The sequence below is a fragment of the Xyrauchen texanus genome, chromosome 48 (assembly GCF_025860055.1).
Source record: "Xyrauchen texanus isolate HMW12.3.18 chromosome 48, RBS_HiC_50CHRs, whole genome shotgun sequence".
In the NCBI taxonomy this organism is placed as follows: Eukaryota; Metazoa; Chordata; class Actinopteri; order Cypriniformes; family Catostomidae; genus Xyrauchen; species Xyrauchen texanus.
In genome coordinates this window covers 24,922,695-24,945,753 of record NC_068323.1, presented here as the reverse complement: position 1 = coordinate 24,945,753, position 23,059 = coordinate 24,922,695, and the positions used below count along the sequence as shown (strand labels likewise).

The 23,059-nt window shown below is 38.7% G+C and overlaps 1 protein-coding gene across 1 annotated transcript; it reads left to right on the top strand.

Annotated features, from left to right (window-relative positions):
- The first annotated feature begins 14,299 nt into the window (after positions 1 to 14,299).
- Positions 14,300 to 15,770, top strand: LOC127639650 (mitochondrial import inner membrane translocase subunit TIM14). Its single transcript, XM_052121779.1, has 6 exons — positions 14,300 to 14,405; positions 14,993 to 15,044; positions 15,159 to 15,229; positions 15,311 to 15,390; positions 15,466 to 15,536; positions 15,621 to 15,770. Exons 1-6 carry the CDS (start codon positions 14,403 to 14,405, stop codon positions 15,689 to 15,691), a joined length of 348 nt encoding a protein of 115 aa, XP_051977739.1. The 5' UTR covers positions 14,300 to 14,402; the 3' UTR covers positions 15,692 to 15,770.
- Positions 15,771 to 23,059: the final 7,289 nt, after the last annotated feature.

Sequence of the window (23,059 nt, the reverse complement as noted above, 5' to 3'; positions counted from 1 at the left end):
CCAAGCCGATCGCTAAGAGTAAAACTCATAATTATGCTAATTTCACCCAAATTATCAACACATTGAGCTATAATTTGCATTGCCTTTTACAGCCCCTGAAGAAGGAAGTTACCCGCTCTGCCCTCTACAGCCAAGTGAATGCACAGTTCACTCTTGTATCCAACCATAAATCACAGCTTATCTTATTTAAAAAGAAAAAAAACATTGACATATTGGTACAGGCAAGACACGGACGAGAACCGTAAAGAGAAGGAATCCCAACACACTCACCTTCCGGCAACTATCCACTGTAAAGTGACAGGAAAAAGTAGCTTCCTACTTCAACGTGTCCAATAAGGATTCTGAAGGGAGCTAGGATGAAGACCTCTTAGATTCCCAGATGTTTAACAATGTTTTCTTCTCCCTTGTTTTCAGGAGAAAACGTGCATCCTTCTTCACCGTGTCCATACCGCGTTGAAGACTGGATCTTCTTTCCTCACAAAACAAACACACGGCAGGTTATTTAGCGGTGTAACCCTCAGTCAGGCCTGCCTTTGAAATGCTCTCTAGTCCACAACACTGACGGCTTTCATTATCTGCAGAGTTGCAGCGAGGCCTAGCTTTAAAAGCTACTGATTTCTTTTCTCCTTTTAGCCTCCCACACAAAAGAAGGGCAGTTTGTAAATTACTTGCTCGTTTCAGCCCAACAAAAGGTACTTTCATTGAAACTCCCCCTTCCATTTGATTTTTCTCAAATTTGATTACAAGGATTGAAAAAGGAGAAGAAAAAAGAGGAAATAGAAAAAAAAAACAGATGGCGTCCGCATTCAGAGCCTTAAATGGCTTTATCTGGGTGCCTTTTTAAACTGTGGCAATCCACCAGCATCCGAAAAAAGAACTTGACAAAAATGATCGGTTTGCTATTTCTCAAGCCGAAAAGCGAAAAATAAAAGCCTTTTTCTCCCTCAATCCTCCTGTTCTTCTTCACTATCGCCCGCCTGGATCAAAATAATGGAGATTAGCTTTTTCATTAGAAATTATAGCTGGATATGGAGTAGGCTGTCATATTAATAGCAACCTGCCTGCGGCCCTTCACCGTGTGCAATTCACCTAGACAATAGACGTAGGGGATCATATATTGAACCTCTGATTCAAGCCTGATCGATTTTCCATCATCAAGACATTTAACAAAGACGTCTGTGTGCCGCTGGCCTGCCGCGAGCCCCCTCCTTGCCAAAATAGTTCAAACTAAACTAAACACACATTCTCTTGATAAAAAAGAAGCATTCTTTCCATGGAGAAAGGAAAGCAACATGGGCTATAATTCCAATTCTATGGCCCAATAGGCATTTCAGAGTGCACTTGTTTTCAGCTGTAGATAATTACAGGCTGTTGCAGGAAGAAAAAGAAGAGGGAACAAACAGAGCACTAAGCTGCAATATTCTGTGCTTGTATCGAGGTGCCTTCAGCTTGAACAGCAGATAGTACGTTTGAGCTTGACTGATAGGCCAGTGGCAACAAGAATGCCAAAACTCATCACCAATAACAAGAACTTCTGCAGTGGACTTCAACTTCATATCTGCATTTGGCAGATGATTTTATCCAAATGTACTTACAGTGTATTAAATAAATGTATTTAATCACTTTCTGTGTACCCTGGGACTCGAACCCATGACCTTGCCGTTGCTGCAGGGGTTGAGCTACAGGAACATGAAAAAGAGAAGAGATCTGCATTGGTTGTTTAATGTCACTAAAAAGTTGTTTCAGAACATCAAGAATTGGTAATTGTTTGATCGTTGTGACAAGGAGGAGGGCATGGCCAGGCCGTGAGGGCACTGAATCAGCTGATCAGCAGGAGAGTGAGATAAAGGGGAGCCAGATGCGCCAGTTCGAGAGAGACACATGCAGACGCGTTGCATGTGTGTCTGTGTTTGTTTTATGTTTGAAATGAAAACTTTATGTTTACTGTTCAGCCATTTCCCACCTCATCCTTGCCCATCCTTGAACTGTTACAGTGGTGCCGAAACCCACGAGGGAGGAGGGGTGTGCTGTAGCACTGCCATCCGCCAGGGGAGCAGACACAGCCGTCTGCCTGGGAACGGAGGGATCGCTGGCGACTGCCGAGAGCCGGAAGAACACCTGCCTTCCGCCAGAGAAGGAGCTGTTCTGTGTGCCAGGGGCCAAAGGACTTGCTGCCATCCGCCAGAGGGCAGAGGAGCAGATGAGGACCGGGCAACAGCACGTCCAGGAGCCGGTGAGCAAGTTCTTCTCTCTCTGTGTGTCTCCGTTCGCCATTTCCCTCTCCATACGCCTCCTCTCATCTCTCCCCCTGGTTCACAGCAGGCGGAGTGCAACGACCATAAGGGCAGTGTCTCCCCTCCACAGTTGGGGTGGGGTGGGGTGGGGGGGGGGGTTAGTTAGAGCCAGTTCAAGAGAGACACACACTGCCACATGTGTGTCTGTTTGTTTATGTTTGTTTTAAGTTCAGTTTGACATTAACACTTTATGTTTACTGTTCAGCCGATTCCCGCCTCCTCCTTGCGCATCCTTGGACTGTTACAATAATTTTTTTATGCAACCAGTGAATTACATCTAGAGACATCTAAATACTGATTTCATTCAAATCATTCAATTCAAATTGATTTATATATATATATATATATATATATATATATATATATATATATATATACAATTTAACAATTGTTGACAAATGGAACATAAAAAGGTAAGTCTGAAATAATTGTAAACATTATCATAATGAAGGCATAATTTCACGTTCACATAAAAAAAAAAAAGAAGCATTCTGCAACACAAAAAATCCTGGCAACAATCTGAGAAGCAGAGTATTTTGAAAAATAACTCAAATTGATTTGAACTTTACATGTTAACATTTAGTAGAGCTTCTAAAAAAAGAAAAAATTATCTTTTCTCATCAAATCTGTTTAAAAAAATTATAATTATCTCATTAACGATACACATCAGCCAAATTTGCATAACCTTAATCAGCACTCTTATTTATAACATATAATACATAAACAATCAATAATGCATTCACATTAGAACTAAAGAGAAAATTAGAAGTTGAAATAAAGAGAAACAAATATTATATCATTACCACAATGAGTTTAAAAACGAGGCAGGGCCGTTTCAGAGGGGGGTGATGGGGGTGTTTGGGGTGCGTGGCAGTGGCCTCCTCTTTGGCACCGTGAAAATAAAACATGAAATCCTATGTAATCTTTATTTGAACAATAGAGCACATGTGTATCTTTTATGTTCAAGTTTCAGAATATAATTTTTATTTTTATCTTGAAAAAGTAATTTATTACAAAATATGAATTACTTATCTAAATTTGTAATCACATTAACAACTTTACTGATCGCTTAATTGAAAAAGTAATCGCATTACTAATTATTACTGTAGCTTCTACATCACTTTTCAAAGAAAAGTTAAAATAATGCTGAATAAATTAGCATGCTCAAAGTCTAGTTTGACAATGATTCGTTAGATGGTGCATGATGGGGCAGCTGTCACAGAAATGCAAACAGATGTGCATACAGTATTAATATAATTCATGTTTTATGAGTATTCTACATAAATAATGTTATTTAAAAAATATGTGTCCTGTATCTGATTTGTTCACTACGCAAGTTTAAAATTAAATATGAATATTTTGTCAAGACCATTTTTCAGTCTGATTGTCATTGAGTGTACGGACAGCAACTTTTGTGATTTTAGAAATACGTGCAATCCGAGTAAAATATTTAAAAGTACTTAACTATATTACAAGGATTTGAAATGCAATGCGTTACATTACTTTTGTACTAAAAGTTCATTAGATTACAGTCATTTATTACTTTGTAATCAGATTAAACCCAACACTGGTGATATACTGTAACTATATTTATCTATTATAAATTTAAAGTAATGTGACTATTTTCATTTAGCAAAACAGCCTGTCCTGACATCAAACAAACAGTTCATTGAAATAATAATAATAATAATAATAATAATTGACAGATCAATCAATGATCAAAATAGTTGTAAAGACAACATGCAGTGTTGGGGTGTAACTTAAAGAAGCAACTCTACTTAATTACATATTTCACTAGCGTGACAATAGTTACACTAATATCAAAACAATGCAGTTTTCTTTTAGCAAGCTACGTTTTCCAACGAGCGGTGTAGTGCAACAAAATACTTTAGGTGAACTATCCCGTTTAGACCAACTAGTCGACTAATTTTTCAGGCAATTTGTAGATATCCATAATAGTAACTATTTTGAACTCATTTATTATACGAGTAGCTTGTAGCTTGGCAAGCTGCAGTTTCAAAATAACTTCCCCAACATCGACAATATGAGAATATTTGTTGCTTGTAGTCACTTGAAGACAAAACATATAGCAGGCCAGAGAGAAAGAGAGAGAGTTCTGGTGATCAGTCAGAGAGAGAGAGAGAGAGAGAGAGAGAGAGAGAGAGATGTCCAAATAACACTTCCTGTGCGAGACGGTTGAATGAATGACTGATTCAATGGGCCACCTGAGAGCCGTTCGCTTACAGACAGCCTAGGTGGCAAACGTTGAGCAGAGCAGATGCGGCAAATTTAATTCCTGTAATTACAGACTTTTGCCTTCGTCTACATTTGCATGAGCTTTTGATAAGTGGAATTGGTAAAGGTCAAATGTCGCTGGCAGAAATTCAGATTTAGAGTCATTTCAAATCATACAGGGCGCAAACATGTCATTTTGAGGGACAGCTTTTCTGTTGTCAGCTATACATTTTCAAGTGCAAATCTGGGATCACTTTGGGTTGCCGACACTTTTTGACAGAGCGTTTGATAGCAACGTGATCACACGTGAACTTGAAAAATAGTGACTGAATGTTCGAGTGCCCTGACATGGACTCCATTCTGCCGAATTACTGACAAGTGCCATCTTCCATCAAACATCTTTGCATCAACTTAAATATGTTTACCATTTCCTGTGACACGGATGATAGCACATTGCGCAAGCAGCCTCAGATACACCAATTCTGGTTCTATGGGAACCAGGAAGTAACTATGTTCACATTAATAATGGTGAGCAAGATTCCTAGATTACATTTTTACTTCACTGATAGTTTGGTAGAGGGTTAGGTTTTGGGTTAGGAGTGTGGAGTTGAAAATATGAAATTCCTCATATGCATTCCTGTTGACAATATTACATCATTTACAACTCAATGTGCTTTTGTCACCACCCTGTGGACATTTCACCCGGGCACTGGTGCTCAAATGTACCCATCTGCCCAACAACAAGTCCAGCTTTGGCCACTGGGGGCAGTGTTTCAAATTTCAGTAAGCAAAGACTTCTTACGATTCATTTCAGTCCACAACATTGAACTCATGATTCGGATGGATTCTTTAAACTAAGCCTGATTCAAAATGTATGATTTAAAGTTTTTTATTATTTTTATTACTTTAAAGAAATATTGAAAACAGTTCCTTTTCTTTTAAAATTTTGCTAAAAGTACTGAGACAACAAATCAGTCCAGAAACAGGCCAATGGTGACACCAAATGGAAATATTAGCAGCTGGAAGTGCATACTTATCCAGTTTAATAGTAATTGACTGAGGAAATAAAATCAGACACACCATTTGACATTAGGATTATATTTCCCCATAGCATTATTATAACATTCAGCATTATATATGGTAAATTAATATGGCACTATCATTAAACCTATAAACTTACATTTCCTCTCACGCAGTCAGAGCAGATCACTCTCGCGCTTCAAAACGGACATTCCATCCCTCGTGCTGAAAAGGCAGGTCTCTCTCCCGCTCCTGGTTTCAGCCGAACTCATTGTACAACACCTGTGGCTGCTAGTGTCAACCGAAATTTTAGATCTCCTTTTGTGAAATGAAGCGATTTCCATTGTATGCCCACGTTAGGCTTAGGACGTAGTGCGTATTGGATAGAACATACACTAAAATAATATAAAAATTTTAAAACTGTCCCATGTCCACGATGCCCATAATCACATTTTGAACAACGATGTATCATGCCACGATAAACCATTACACATCTAGCACTGATTTCAGCTGAAGAACTTTTGACTTATTGTCGCCGCATTCACAGTGAGATCAGATTGTATTTTTAGTGTCTCACGACATGAGCGCCACATTTTTTGGGGACTGCGTCAAATTGAAAGAAGTAATTATTAATACATTTTGACACGCAGCACAGTGGATCAGTTTAAAGTCTCGTCCTGTGGCGCAACTGGAAGTGCATTGCATCGGCAGCCTCGGAGACCCGCATTAAAACGATTAGAAGAAATCGCAATTGCACTTCCAGTGACGAGCGCAATTCAGATGTTTGATTTTCCCCTCTAACATCACATTTAAACTGCATGACGATTAGGGTTTGGGTTTAATAACTTAAAACGACTCACTTTTGGCACCCCTCTGTGGACAATTCACTCAGAAACTGGAGCTGAAATGTGCCCATATGTTCAACAACACTTTCAGCTTCAGCCACTGGGGGCAGTGGTGTGAATTTCAGTGAGCACAGACTGATTTTAGCTGAAGGACTTTCAACCTTTTGTAGCTGAATTCAAAGTGAGATCAGTCTGCTTAAAAGAGCAGTGCTTTCAAATCTTTCAGTAACCACAAACTATAGGTCTGGAGGGGCATTGGGCATTGTCCATGATCTGTCCCAGTTTTGAAAAGTAATCCAAATTAGATTTTTGTTCCTTTTGGAAAATACTAATCATGCTTTAGTGCACCACATACTGTTTTCTGAAGGAACTTACAAATGGGGAATGAGTGACACTGGCTAAGTCGATCCTCATTTTCACCTCACGATAATGGTCAAATATAATTCATTTATGACTGTTTGATTTATGCATTTTGGTGCAAAAATATAATTGCAAAAATAATGTCTGTTTTATAACCAGGTCTCCAGAACACGTGAACACACACACACACTGACCCAAACTCACACCATTGGTTGAGCTGTGTGGGACTGGTCTGGATGCTCAAACTGAGCAATGTTTTTGGCCACAGTGTTTACACTTTTGGGGATAATAAAACTACAAATGGCGTACTTATACTTGTCTTTGCATATTAAGATGGGATAGAAGATAAATGATACACTTCACATTCAAGTTGACTTTGCTAGCTAGGGATGCCAAAAAAACAACATGGGTTGTGTGAGATGAACAGCTTTAGAAAATGACATAGATACTTTACAAAAGTTTGCCCCCATAGAAATGATTGTATAATGATGACAACGTGACCATAAGTCTTACAGTTTAAGGGAGCTTCTAAGTGCCAAAGTTATTAGTTATTTGAAATTCTTATTTTCAATTTTTATTTGTGTTAAAAATAAGGTGCTGCACTTCTAATACAAAACTAAACCAGTGACAGGCCTACCTAAAATATATATACATATTCCGTCAAGTCATTTTTTATTTTCTGCCAGCCTCCAATAAAAGCACTTAATCGTTGTATTTGATAAAGGGATTACTGAAGCACATTACACTGCTGCGGATAAATCTGCCAATTTGATTCAAATATTTCTTGTTTCCTTTTTGCACACACAGCAGTCTAATTTCTGTTAAATTCAGCATAATGTGAGATTGACCTGCACATCTGTCTAAAGAGAGATATTTCAATCTATAATACACACTTTCTTACGCAGGCCATCTTCATACAGTAAAAATCAGACTAGTCACTTCTCATTTTAAAAGTACTGACCTAGTTTGGGTTACACCTGCTTGGGCATAATTATGATCCCATGTTATGTGACTTTGACCTATATATATATATGTGAAGATATCAAGATCTTTGAAGATTTGTTAATTTTATATATTGTTATAATAAGTAAAAATGTCAGTTTCTAAGATGCAACCAATATTTCTATATGAATGAAAGGCAAACTGCATTCTCAAACAGGTTCTCCCTTATAGATATTGTCACGAGTGAACAGTAAAATATTTTTTTCTTCAGTCAAAAAAACTCAAGTTGCTGCTCCACAGTTCTTGCTGTAGTTTAAAAAAGATATATAAAGCAACACGCTTGTGCTGAAATGTTTATATTTTGAGAACAACACAACAGCCTAATAACTCAATCATGTAACTCCTGCAGTGAAATCAACTGTTGTAACATTTAAACTGAAGACAAACTTGATTATGAATGTTAAACATGGCATCACAATAATAATTCAATATTTCATACTAACAAAATCTTAAAAACGTATTTAAAACTTATGAAAAGTGGATAATGTCATCTCTCAGGTCAGTTGACCAACACTAAATCACCTTATTGCATCATGATGTTAATATATGAACAGTCCTAATTATGCACCTGTTGTTCCAGTTTCACCTTTAAAGTAGCAACTACACATCATACAAAACAACATGAGTAAAAATACAATCATCACTTACTTAAAACTTGATTAGTTCTCTCTGTCAAAGCAATTCAGACAATAACTCTCTGTGAATTGTTCCAATCAATCACCAAAACTTCCACAAGTAAACATTTGTGAAACCAACCTATTAAAAGGTATTCCCAGAAGCAAAATGCATTTCTTTAAATTCCCCAAAGTAGTGAACAAACTACCCAGCAAAGAGCCAAAACATCTTGTGTCCCTGATGTCACACTGTCATGGTCAATTATCAAAGTGTGCATTATAAACAAGCCCAGAACTTTTCTATTATAGCTCAATTTAGGCAGCTCCCGGAAGGCATACCCTTTGATATTAAAGCAAATAATTATCCAAACCAACAACAACAACAAAATCCCCAAATACCTCGAGATGCCCAAATGAAGTGTGCGGCCAGAGAGATGGCGTGATATACTTCTTCCCCACATTCTAGGCAGCTTCCCCTCTCTGCGGCAGAAAAGCAAATGCTTTGAGACTCGGTGGCATATTTAATTAGAAGCAAGCTGTTTGCACTATCAGTGTGAGGATCTACCTCGCCAATCTCTTGTGAGTCAATCTTCCCCATCTCTGATTTTCTTTTATATTTATGCTGGAATATTTAATTGTAGACAAAAGGTTACTCAGGCTGCATTCACAGCACACAGGCAGAATAATCTGCTTTAAAAGGCTTGACATTTCAGGCTTTTCAGAAAGGCTGAAAAAATTATATCCCTGCTTTTGTTAATCAATGAAGTAGAACTCTCCTGAACAAAAGAATTAAATTGCTTGGTTGGTTTAATAAAACCAACAGAAATAGCTGCTTCCTCTGGGCTTTATGTGTGGAAACGCAGCGCACGCACTCGGCACTGTAATTCCATATGATTTGGGGGCAACACTCTCCATTTTTTGCACACTGTTGGCTTTTGAAATCCTATTGAAACCGCAGAGAGGGTGCCAGCAGTTTTGAAAGGGGACGCTTTTGTCATTAAACCTGACTTTCGGTAACTGCGGACCCGTCCACTACAATTTACAATTTCTATACTGCTCTTGCCTGTGAAAAAAAAAAACTGTGTAATTATGCAAATGATGGGGGCAATAATTAGGACCTTCAACTGTTCATTGTGTCGCAGCAGTGAAATTCATCCCAATGGGAAGAACCCTCTGTTGTCTTGTGTTTCAGGAACTGAACTGGGCCTAGGCAAAGTGGCACAGTTGATCTGTACTTGAATTTGTTGAGTAAAATGAAGTCATTAGTAATGTTAGTATTTTTTATGAACTAATCAGTAAACTAATTTGATTACTTCATAAAAATGGAGGGGGGTTATATTTTTTTATTAATTAATTAATAATATAAAAAATAAGTTGTATCTAATACTATACTGTGTCAAAGTGTTGCTTTCACATTTATTGTAGAGATGATGTTTAGTCTGTTCCAAACATCAAAGGTCAAGAGCATGGTTAGGTCAAAGGGAGGACCATTGCCACCCCTTTTAGCACCCACCCCAACCCACTTCCACCAGGGGTGTAGCAGTCATTTTAAAAGTCAGTAGGTGGCTCCCACACACCCAACACTTACGGTGCAGTATTAATATATTACAGTATGTATTACTATACAAGTATGATATAGGTTTTATATTAATATATAAGTGTTATACTTATATTTGTAGAATTTTAATATTTAAGTATTGAAAATTAATTGCAAAAACAATTCTTGTTAATCTTGTGGAGCACTTGCTTCTGTTTCACACATGACAATAAATGACTGAGCACAAGCTATTCCTGAATTTAATCAATTACAATAATGATAATAAGTTCATGTGCACAATTAAAAAATTTTCCTCTGTGCTTGAGCATTGTGGGATTTCAATTTATCCAAGTGGCTCGAGTGTTTTGACTATGTTCACCAAAATTCATTCAGATCCATTTAATGATTAAGTGATCATTTCGTGATGCCAGAAGGTGGTGACAAATTAGTGTCTTGTGGGAAATGAGTTAGTCTCTGAATCAAAAGAACATTTTAATCCTTTACAATTTTTATGTCTACAGTCCTACAAAGAGACTTTAGTTGAGCATTAGATTTAAGCATTAATAGAACAAAGCAAATCTATCATTTCCCGGCAGTTTGTGAGCTGCTGAGCATGACTTTTATCAAAAGACAACAATAATAGAATAAAAAAAAAAATAAAACTTTTTCATTTAAAAAAGCATGTCTGCATATGTTTTGACTTCAGCAAAATGTGTGAGTTCTAAGAACACAGCAGATCTTTCTTTTTCCTGCAGTTTGTCGACTGCACTCCAACATAGAGGTAAAAAACAAAAGCAGTTATTAAAAATATCTTTACGTATTTAACACATATCAGTAATTTGCTTAAATTGGCAAAAAGAACTGATCATACTTTTACCTCACAAACATAATGTAAAAGAACAACTTAATGAAGACTCATGCACTGATATAAACTCCACTTACAATGTGTGCTTAAAAGAAGGATTGTCCTTTGTTTTTTCTGCAGTGCATTTCACGTAATGCTGCCAAACAAGAACGATATGCCGATAAATAGATTATTAATTTAGACTAACATCAATGCCGATAAAATCATGGATAAATGAGCATCGTTGAAAGCAACTTTGTAGAAATTAACGGAGCCGTGTTGATTAGACTGTCTGACTGATGGCCTAGTACGTTGTTTCGGCTCATGAAACTCACCTGTGATTGGTTAGATGATTGCTCAATTAGCCCAAAGTAACAAAACACAAAGAATACTGTATACAAATCCATCATTTGGACTCGATAAGAGTTTAGCTTGAAAAAATGTGGGGACAAAATCACCTTTTCGTCAACCCGTGGCTGTTATGCCCTAGGCTTCCACCACACCTGATCAAGATGAGCCTTGTACACTATTGTTGCCTGGAAAAAAGGATCAAGTTCACGTCACAATGGGAATCGTCATGGTTACTGTTGTAACCTCCATTCCCCGAGGGAAGGAACGAGACATTGTGTGAATGAAGTGACACAAAGGGTCTTCCTGGGACACCAAACGTACCTCTGATCCTGAGAAAAGGCCAATGTCAAGTTGGCAGACAGAATTTGCATGCCCCACCCTGGACATACGGGTATAAAGGGAAGCGGGGCAGCGAGTGCCAGTCAGGATTTTGCACTGAGGAACCGAAAATAAGGTACGGCCATTTACAGTGGTAGGTCAAGCGCTGTGGCAGGAGGGACACAACGTCTCGTACCTTCCCTCGGGGAACAGAGGTTACAACAGTAACCATGACGTTCCTCTTCTGTCACTCACTCGACACTGTGTCGAATGAAGTGACACAAATGGTCCCATATAAAAACGGCATGCACTGACCGTGTTACATGAACTGCCGAGACAGGTGCAAGCAGGCTACTGCGTGCTAGAGGCAACTGTGGCGGCGCCGCGGTATGATGTGAGAAATCGCCTCCGTCTGCTTCTTCACCGCTGAGAATTGCTGGGCAAAGGAGACGGAGGAGGCGTTGAGAAATCGTGACTTGTCAACGTCGTGCATCTCGACCATCTTCAGCCAGAGGTGGCGCTCCTGGACCATGAGGGTGGCTATCGCCCACCCTAGTGCCTGCTAGCGAGGTCGGTGGCGACCGCAACGCTGCCATGGTCATGTTCTCGCAATGAGTACATGAGCCATCTACGAACGCCGCTTCAGTGTGATCGCTGCCCAGGCACACGAGGCAGTGTCTGTGGCTGTCAGTCTTGGAGAGAAATCGACCGCATCCAGGAACAACACAGGGGCATCTTGAAAATGACGCGTCCTGAAAAGGACGTTCAACGTTCTGTGTATTGCTCTTTTGTGAGTGGAAAACTCAAACTCTTTTAGAGAAATCAAAACTCTTTTAGGAAGAGAACACTCCTTTAACAGTGAAAAGCGCTGTCGAATCGGCCAACCAAACAAGAACCAAGTTGGATCCTGTTAACACTATGTCAGTTTACCTTGTGCAACTGAAGTATATGCAAGTTTGTTTATTAAGCCATCTTTGGGTTGCTTTTAAATCCTTTCAGATCTCAGAGATGTCGCCACCTCTGAAAAGCAATGTTGTAATGTTGATTCGGGTTTTATTACAGAATCTGTTGCTTTCCTTTTTGCTTGTAGACTCTGCTCTGTTCGGGGTTTCTTTGTTTTTACAACCAGTGATTTTTTTACAAACTTAGAGGTTTGCCATTTCGAATGATCCATGGTAAATTTTTCTCGTTCGTTGTGACGGCAAATGTTCAGATTAATGCTACTTCCACACACGTGCTACAGTAGTCGGAACTTATTTTCTCTGTGTACGGATATGACGTCAACACGCACGGCAAATGATGTATGAATGCAATTTCCAGCTAAATCTGTCCCGACAGCTCTAAAATATAAATCATTATTAAAGGTTTATCAAAGAGTATTTGGGTAAAGACATGGTTTGGAAGATGGATTTTTGTTGCACTCATTAATAACATTTAGTTATTTATTAACCAAAAAATTGTAAAAATAAAAAAAAAAAAAAATTAATAGTGTAGCTTTAAATTGTTGTTGTTGTTGTTTTTTTTTTCTTCTTATTCAGTGTGTGTGTGAAATGAATCGGCCCTGCTTACCTTGGATTCTAATTACTGGATTCTAATGAAGTCTAAAAGTGATTAAGACGGTCCCTCCTTTTCTTTAAACACAAACACAAACACACACACACACACACACACACACACACACACACACACACACACACAGAGAGACACGCACACACAAATCGAGGATACTGTGCGGTACTTAAAATGGAAGTTGTAAGCAACTAGCTTTTGTCTCACCATAGACTAGCCACTCTGTTTGACATTACATTTTGGCATTCATTTGAGAGCTAAAACATGTGTCTGGTCCTAATAAATTATGTCAGAATTGTTTTTACTCATTAAGGTCATTGAAGAAACTCTAGTATAATTAACTTTTTATAAAAATGCTTTGTTTTGAAATGGTCAAGGTGCCAACCGTAAAACAGCACCAGTTTTGTTTTGTTTACCTTAATTTGTGCATCATCTGCAAGTAGGTAACTGCAGAAAAATAAAAATAATAATATTTTTTTAGAGCACTCTCGGTAGACTATTTCCAGTCATGGCAGTGCAGTTCCTATTACTTGAATATAGAAAGACCAAAATCTCAAAAACGGGTGGCCAAGATTACGATCAAAGAACATATTTCAAATCAGCAATAAAATCTAACAATAACTGGAACCATAAATTGTGATTCTTTACCTCATATTACGCTTAAAAAAATGAATTGCATTTTTCCCAACTTGTGTAGCTAATGCGATAACATCTTCAGTTGATTGAATGTCTGGTATCTAAAAGGAGATTGGCTCTTTAACCTGTAAGGCGGGACTTCCCGTTCATTTTTTAGAAGTGAACCTTTTTTTTTTCTTGAATGAATATACAAAGAAGCCACCGTAAACATAAAACTTAATACATAACGTCAAAGCTAAATAGCAGCACAAACAAAACATACACATAATAAACAGAGGTAAATGACCAAGGGATAACAAATAAATAATAATACAAAATATCTAAATAGATAAATAAAAAAGACCAAAAGAATATTGTACAAGGGGGTTAATTATCAAAGTATGTCTCCAAAAGTTTACACAATTTAAGGGCTTTTTTATTATGCGTACATTTTAAGGATTTGAGGAAGATCGCCAATTCCTTCTGGAAATGCATGAGGGTGGGAGGATTCTTAAAAAATCTAGGTTTATGTGTAAAGTAATTGCCCAAAAAACAATATTATTAACCAAAAATTCAAATAGAAGCGATCTCTACCAAATAGTCGCATTTCTAAACTTGTTTTACGACAGTTGGCAGTACAGGTGTTGCGACAAGCGGGCTCACTTTGCAGTATGTCGCTGACCGTCTGCAGTTCAGAAGTCCCCATAGCAACAACACATGAGCCTGACATTCAGCAGACAGATATGATTAAAGTTACGATAACAGGCGATCAAAACACAGGATCATAGCAGAGGAAACATGGTACGTGACTTTTCCTCCACTTTAACTCAATCTGTGGCGATACTGTGTATTATGTATGTGTTAAATAAGCCATTTAGAAGAAAAACAGAGGTAGCATTAGCATGTTGCTAACACAGACTGACATTCAATGCTGTTACTGACTGCATGTGCAAATTCTCATGTTTATACACACTAGTTATTAAAAAGCCTGTTTTAACCTTTGTATGCTTATTGATTTCTACTGACAGTATTTGTAGTCATTTTCACTCTGTAAAACATTAAAACAAGCTACAAGGGAAAATGTTGCTGTTTGGAAAGCCATAGCTGGGATAAGATTGTCTGATACTACAATGTACACAATTTATATTATGATCTATACAATATCATGAGAATATATTCTGATAAATAATCCCCGGATAACTGCCAAGTATGGTCAATGCAATTCTGTGAACGAAATATGTAATCAATGCTGTGTGAAAAATAGTCTGTATATAAGGAATGTTTTATGATTGACATTTCAGATGGGTGACTGCATTGAATAATGCAAAGTGCCTCTCAATTAATGTAAACTGCACAATCAAGGGTTATTGTTTTATGGTGTATTTTAGGCTAGTACCATGGTGGCCGTGGGTATTACCCTGGCAGCAGCAGGGTTTGCAGGTCAGATTCCAGCAAATCATGATAAACTTCCATTTTAAGAAATTCACATTTCTATTTGATCATTTATAAAGCCTGATTGTGTTTGTGTTCCTCTCTAATGGCCCATTGTTGCAGGTCGCTATGCAATGCAAGCCATGAAGCATATGGAGCCGCAAGTGAAACAAGCTCTGGAAGCTTCCAAATCGGCAAGTATATATATTTTCACATACTGTTATCCATAGTCTCAATTAAATTATGCAAATAGCTTTATGTCTTCTGTGTGACAGGCCTTTGGTAGTGGATACTATAGAGGCGGTTTTGATCCAAAGATGACCAGAAGAGAAGCTTCCCTTATTCTTGGAGTCAGGTACTCAATATTACAGTTAAGTATGTACAGTATGTTATGAACTATTTCTTAAAGGCTTTCACTCTCTTCCACTAGTCCTACTGCTAACAAAAACAAGATCAGAGAAGCACACAGAAAACTGATGATTTTAAACCATCCTGATCGAGGTGAGACTTTTTCTCACGATCATATTGTCACTTAACTCAAATATTCAATCTAAAAACCCTCTGAGCTGTTTTGTGTTTTGGCAGGTGGATCACCATATCTGGCAACAAAAATAAACGAGGCTAAAGATTTACTTGATGCACAACTGAAGAAATAGATCATCTCTACATGAAATGGTTGAACGAGCCGTTTGATGAACTTGAATTCTTGCTTGATAATAAAAAAAATATATAACTTTCTAATCTTGATCTGATCTTTTTGTATGACAATATCTACGCACTTTGAATGTAAAAAAATCACATAAAATCTGGACCAGATTAAGGGGATATTTTACCCAAATCCGAAAATTCTCTCATCATTTACTCACCCTCATGTCATTGCAGATGAGTGTGGCTTGCTTTCTTCTGCAGAACACACATGAAGATTTTTAGAAGAATATCTCCACTCTGTAGGTCCACACAATGTAAGTGAATGGTGACCAGAACTTTGAAGCTCCAAAAAGCATTTAAAGGCAGCATAAAAGTAATCCACAAGACTCTGGTTGTTAAATCTATATCTTCTGAATCTATATAGATGTGGGTGAGAAACAGATCAATGTCCAAGTCCTTTTCAATAAATCTACACTTTCACATTCTAATTTTTGTTTTTTTGGCAACATTGACAGTAAAAAAAGGACTTAAATATTGATCGGTTTCACACCCACACTTATCGTATCGCTTCTGAAGATATGGATTTAAACACAGGAGTCTTATAGATAACTTTTATGTTTCCTTTATTTGATTTTTGGAGCTACAAAGATCTGGTCACCATTCATTTGCATTGTATGGACTTACAGAGCTGAAATATTCATTGAAAAATCGTAATACATTTTTTGCTTTAGAAAGTCATACACATCTGGGATGTCATGAGAGTATATGTGAGCATTTTCAGTTTTGAGTTAACCATTTAAGCCAAAATTCTGATTTCCATAAACCTGAATAAGTCTTTATAAACATAATTATGTCATGTAAACACCTTATTCCGTATAGCTACTGTACATTAAAATCCTTGCCGGTCTAAACAAGAAAAGAAATGTGAAAAAATAACGCTACAAGACACATGCATTTGAGAAAAGCCAACCAATGAAAGAATTTTCTTTTTTTTTTTTTTACAAACTTTGAAAGAAATGAAATATCAGTGGATATATGGGTAGGTGCATATGTTTATGAATAATTTAAACATTTCATACAGATATTATTTTAGAAATGTGTATATAACATAAAAATAATTTCAAGAGATCACATACTTACAAAGCAAATTCTAGCCAATGAAATTTTTAGAGCATAGCATATGTAACGGGTGTCTAAGAATTTAACAATTAATTAAATGAATTGCTGTTGGTGCAGATAGATTTAGCAGAAGATTTTTAAGTTTGTAGAGGTGGTAGCGGGTTGTGGGGAGAAACAGACAACACAAGTTAGATATGAACTGGTATGTAATTTGGTTTCCAATGAAAATAAATAGAATCAAAAAAGGTTATGTCAGTCAATTATACACAGTTCAACCATGAAAATTTCCCCTAGAGTGCACTCTTCTTTTACCCCAAAACATACACAGATAATTGCAATGACAAAAGAAAAGAAAATGAATAAAATAATAAATAATGGAGTGGTGTGTTTTCTTAAACACTCTTCTCTCAAAATATCACAAATGTCAATAGTTTGATTGAACAAGAACCTCAATATGAATCAAATTGACCAATACATTTTAGCTATGGATAACCATACACCATCACGAGTGTTCAATGCTTTTCAAAGCACATATCAGTTTCTTATCAGTCTCTGTATTCGTCTGTCAATCTTGATGAAAATAAAAAACTCAATAGTCTCTAAATGTGAATTGTCTCGCTACAGCAAGACTGGAGAAGGAAGGAAAGGATATTGTCCTCTTCGTCACGAGTTGTTGCCCTTTCACCGTAGTACATTCTTTCACTGTAGTAGATTCGGGTGGCTCGCCATCAAACTTGAAATTTCTCACAGGATATCACAGAACATCACAATCCGCAGCACCAAAGACAAAATAGAAATACAAAGAAGAAAAAGAGAAAACAAAAAACCTGGCCTGATCACAGACCAGAACATTGATTTAGTGATTTCAGAAATAATTTCACATCACAGATCAAAACAATCAAAATAACAATTAAACATAGAAATATCATTTTTCAAGAAAAGATATTACACTATGTACATCTAGAACAATCCTATTTGTCTCTCACATAGGCGCACCTTCCTGTTCCTGATACAGGGCTGCTCCTAAACCCTTGGTGCTGGCATCTGTATGCAGGAAGTAGGTAAGTTTAGGGTTAGCAAAGCCCAACACAGGCGCAGTATTTAGGTTGTCGATAACAGACCGAAACGCTTCCTCACAAAGTGGCGTCCAACGGTCTCCGAACGACTCTTTAGGGTTATGGTATGGACCCTTACTCTCACTCCGTTTAACACTTTTCCTAGTCGGCGGATACCCTACAGTCAAGTTGGTGAGTGGTTTCACGACCCTAGAGTAATCCTTAATAAATCGGCGGTAATAGCCCGAAAAGCCCAAAAACGACCTTAACTCCTTAAGGTTTTTGGGACTCGGCCAGGTTTTTAAGGCTTGTATTTTCTCCGGATCAGTCTCAACGCCGCGCCCAGACACAATGTGCCCTAAATAGCAAACGGCCGTCTGAAAGAATTTACATTTCTCAGGGGCTAGTTTTAGTCTATATTCTCTGAGCCGAGAAATAACTTTTAACAGCCGTTTCTCGTGCTCTTCCAAAGTTTCCGAAAATATGATCAGATCATCCAGGAAGACAAGTACTTCCCTGAGATTGATATCCTCCATACACTTCTCCATCAATCTCTGAAAAGTACTTGGGGCATTAGTGACCCCCTGAGGCATGCGATTAAACTCCCAAAACCCCAGGGAACAGACAAAGGCGGTTTTAGGTTTGTCTGCTTCTTCCACCTCTATCTGGTAATACCCAGATTTCAAGTCGAGTACCGAAAACCATTTTGATCCGGTTAAGGCGGAAAACGTCTCCTCGAGATTGGGCAATACATATGCGTCTTTAACGGTTTGTAGGTTTAACTTCCTATAGTCTATGCACAACCATACATCTCTGTTTTTCTTCCGCACTACTACGATAGACGAAGAAAAGGGCGACTCCGACTCTCGAATAACGTTACTCGCAAGAAGATCGCGCAGATGTTTGTGGACGGCTTCCAGGTCTTGCGGATGGATCGGTCGCACCCTCTGTTTAAAGGGAGTTTCATCGTTAAGTTGTATACGATGTTTCACTTTTTGTGTATGCCCAAAATCTAGATTGTGCTGACTGAAAACATCAGACATTTCTCAGAGTTTTTCTGAGATGCGATCCCGCCATCTTGTGACAATGGGGACTCACCAAAATTCACGGCGAAATTGGATTCCTGAGTAGGTGAATGCTTACTAACCAGAGGAACACTCGCTGAGGAAGCACGGACTCAACTGCATGCAGCTCTGCTATTATGCATCGTGGGGGAATGGCTATATCATGCTCGGTTTCGTTTTTTAGTACCACAGGCAACCAGACAGACTGACTACTCAGGCACGGATTAACGCACGGGCCCACTGGGCACTTGCCCAGGGCACTATGCCAGCAGGGGGCCCTGGCAAATTTACTGTTTGTGTGTTTTTTTTTCCTTTTTTTTTTCATATAATTTTTTATTTATGAATTATTTTTTTTTTTTTTGTAAAATGGTGTTGAATACTATAGAATAATTTTATTTATTTTTTTGCAGTTGCGAAGTATTAACTGCTAAATAAAATAAAATAAATAATTTTAATATATTGCTGCGCTGTTGAGAGGGACATCTAGAGGCCAGTGAAAATCATTGCGAAATAAGCAGTTACGCATAGAAGACGGTTACTAAAAATAACAAACATGAGTGTAAAACCACAACCAAGTGGATCAATGAAAAGAAAGCTAAAAAAAGACAAAGAAGCAAGAGAAGCTCACTTGCTACAAAAGCTACCAACAATCTCCAGCTTTTTTAAAAATGCAAACACGACTGATGCTAACAACAACGATCCTTCTGCTGCTTCAAGTGAAGATGGCGCTAGCACAAGTAACCGTGATAGCAGTGACCTGGCCTGTGTATACCACAACCCGCCAGCGCCATACAAAGTAATCTTACTCAGGACGATCACAGTAAGAGTCAGACAGATGATGACCACATGTTTTGGGAGACAAACTGCGATCCTGCATTGTGGGGAGATATAAAAAAACGATTCGGTGAGAAGTATTCTTATTAACAGAGGGGCTGCCGCTTTCCATAACCGAAGCTCAAAATATACTTCTTCCCTAAGGGATAGTGGTCTGGGTGGTAAGACTCGCTCGCTTACCAATGATTTATTACACACTCACTTGCCAAATGGCCAGATTGTTTCACGAGAGTGGCTTTTATACTCCCATCAACGGGACAGGTGTTCTGTTATTCATGCAAACTTTTCTCGTCCAAAAGACATGCCTTTACAGATGGATTCAGTGACTGGAAGCACCCAGAAAGGATTTCTGAACATGAGAGGAGCCCTGGTCATATGTCTTGTATGTTAGCCTTATTGCATAGATCTAAAAACACCCAGGCGATGGACTCAGCTCTGGTCAAACAAATAGCTGGAGAGAGGGAATACTGGAAAGAGGTACTGAAGCGTGTGGTGGCAGTGATAAAGTTTTTAGCCGAAAGAGGACTGGCGTTCAGGGGGGAGGACGAGCTCTTAGGTTCACCTCACAACGGAAACTATCTAGGAATTTTAGAGCTAATATCTCAATTTGACCCGTTTCTATCGGAGCATATTAAAACACGCGGCCAAAAAGGAAGGGGAAGTGTATCTTATTTGTCATCAAGTATATGTGAGGAGTTTATTGATGTATTGGGAGAAAAAACTAAACAAGTAATCGCGAATGAATAAAAGGATGCCAAATATTTTTCAATCATCCTTGATTCAACACCAGATTTGTCCCATATTGACCAATTAACATTCATCTTCAGATTTGTCAATGCGAAAGGGAATGTTATAGAACGATTCATAGCTTTCGAGCCCATTTCATGTCACACAGGTGAGAGTTTGTGTGATTACGTCATTAAAATGGTAAACAACATAGGCTTGGACATATTAAACTGTAGAGGCCAATCGTACGATAATGCGAGTAATATGTCGGGCAGATACAATGGACTGCAGGCTCACTTAAAACGGAGAAATCCATTGATCCACTACATACCTTGTGCCACTCACTAATTGAATTTAGTAGGTGTAAACAGTACACACAGCAGTCCAGAGGTCGAAAGGTACTTTAGTCTGCTACAGTCATTGTATTCATTTTGTTCTGCATCTACACGCCGATGGGGGAAAGTATTCGAAAAAACAAACTTAACACTTAAGCATTTGTCTAATACTCGGTGGAGCTCGAACGATTCCACGCGACCAGTTTATGTCTACAAAAAAGTGATATGAACCTTAGGACAGCTGTGCGACTCCTTGAATCATTGCGCGAGTTTGTATCAGCTCAGCGAGAACTATTCGAACACTTTGAGAGGAGCGCTTTAAGTGTGCCAGGCGTATGGCAGTCTTATAAACATGAAGTACAACGAATAAAGAAAAGAAAAACTTTTGCTGACGAGACCACAGATGGTGATGCAGGCCTTAGTGGAAGCCGAAAATTTCAAGTGGATACATTTAATGTTACCATTGACAATATTGTCAACTGCCTTGATCACAGACTGGATGCCTATAAACACATGAATAGTCTCTTTGGTGTTCTATTCCTGCCAGACTCAGAATCCGACAGCAACATTATTACAGGAGCCCATAACCTTTCTGCTTCTTACTCTGATGACTTGAACAGCTGTCTTGCTGATGAGCTGTTACAGTTCAGATCGTTCATTTCAATGGAGCCGTTTAGATCACCATCAAAGATGCTGAAAACAATTATAGATAATGGGCTCCCATCGATTTTCCCCAATATGTACGTTGCCCTAAAGCTTTTCCTCACCCTACCAGTCAGCAACTGTGAAGGAGAACGTTCATTTTCTCTCATGGCAAGAGTAAAAAACGAACTAAGAAACAAAATGTGTCAAGGATGTCTCAATTCGCTGTCTTTAATGGCCATTGAATGCGATCTTGTGAGGGAACTGGATTTTGATGACATTGTGGAAGCATTTTCTCTGAGGAAATCAAGAAAGATACCCCTCAGCTAAGGTAAAACCAACACTTTTATTACTTAGCTAAATGCCTTTGGTGATTGATATTGCTCCTTGTTTTTATAATGCATCGATTGCTAAACGCTCGTCTGCTAAATGCAGAAATGTAAATTATTCATGGAATATTCTCATGTGATATGATTCGAGGAGGTCAGAAGCTGGTGAGATACAAATAAACCAATTTGTGGTGTAAAAGTACATAATATTGTGTGCATTTCCCCCCACGTATTTGTGTCATTGTAAATCCTGTATGATGGGGCATACAGGATCAACACTTTTGTCGAAAAATGTGGTGTAGGGGGCCTTTGAGGTATCTGTGCCCAGGGCACATCAAAGTCATAATCCGTCTCTGTGACTACTAGAAGGGGGTATGTAAGCAGCGCTTCACAAACACACCACCAGGCAAGGAGGATTCAGACGGGTGTTCTACCACTACACGCTTATCTATCCCACCTGGTACTGCAACAGAGCCCTTCACTACGACAGTTTGACCAGAGGACATGACCTCCGGTACGTTGCCTCTTAATCTCACATGACCCAGAATGCCACTCATGTTCTGCTTTCGCCTTGTTTCAAGGGTTTTCAAAACCACTCTATACCCAAATAGAGATGGCTGGTGCTTCGGGAATTCTGCCTGTAACTGCTGCTCATAAAGGATGTCAAGAGTGTTAGTACCTATTAAGATCAAAGGCTGAGCGTGAGACATTACATCTGGAACAACTAAAGCTACCATGAACACTTCAATAGTCACACCCAAAAACTCTTCAGGGAACGTGGTCTACCTTTACGTAACCCTCGTACGGAATGGACAAACCATTTGCGCCTTCTACTTCTAATATATCATCAAGAGGGTTAATCGGGTGCTCTGATAGGTGTTGTTCGTAAAAAGACTTATGCTGCGTTCACACCGGACGCGAATAGCGCGTCAGGCGCGAGTGATTTCAATGTTAAGACAATGCAAAGACGCGTTACGCGCGTAAAAAATTCCTGCGGCGCCAATGAGGCGTAGAGCGCGGCGCGGTAGACGCGAATACGCCTCGTTCGCGCGAATTGAGCGTCTGGCGCGTTACGCGCGAATGGTGCATTTTGTGCATTCACGCGTTTGACGCAATTCGCGTCTGCCGCCCGAGTTGAAAAATCTGAACTTTGGCGTCAATTCACGCCGCGTTAACCAATCAGGAGCCTAGCTGCCTGCTGTCACTCAGGAGGTAAAGTGACGTAAACTCCCGCTCGGAATCTTTCATTCCAAAATCACTGACAGCTAACTT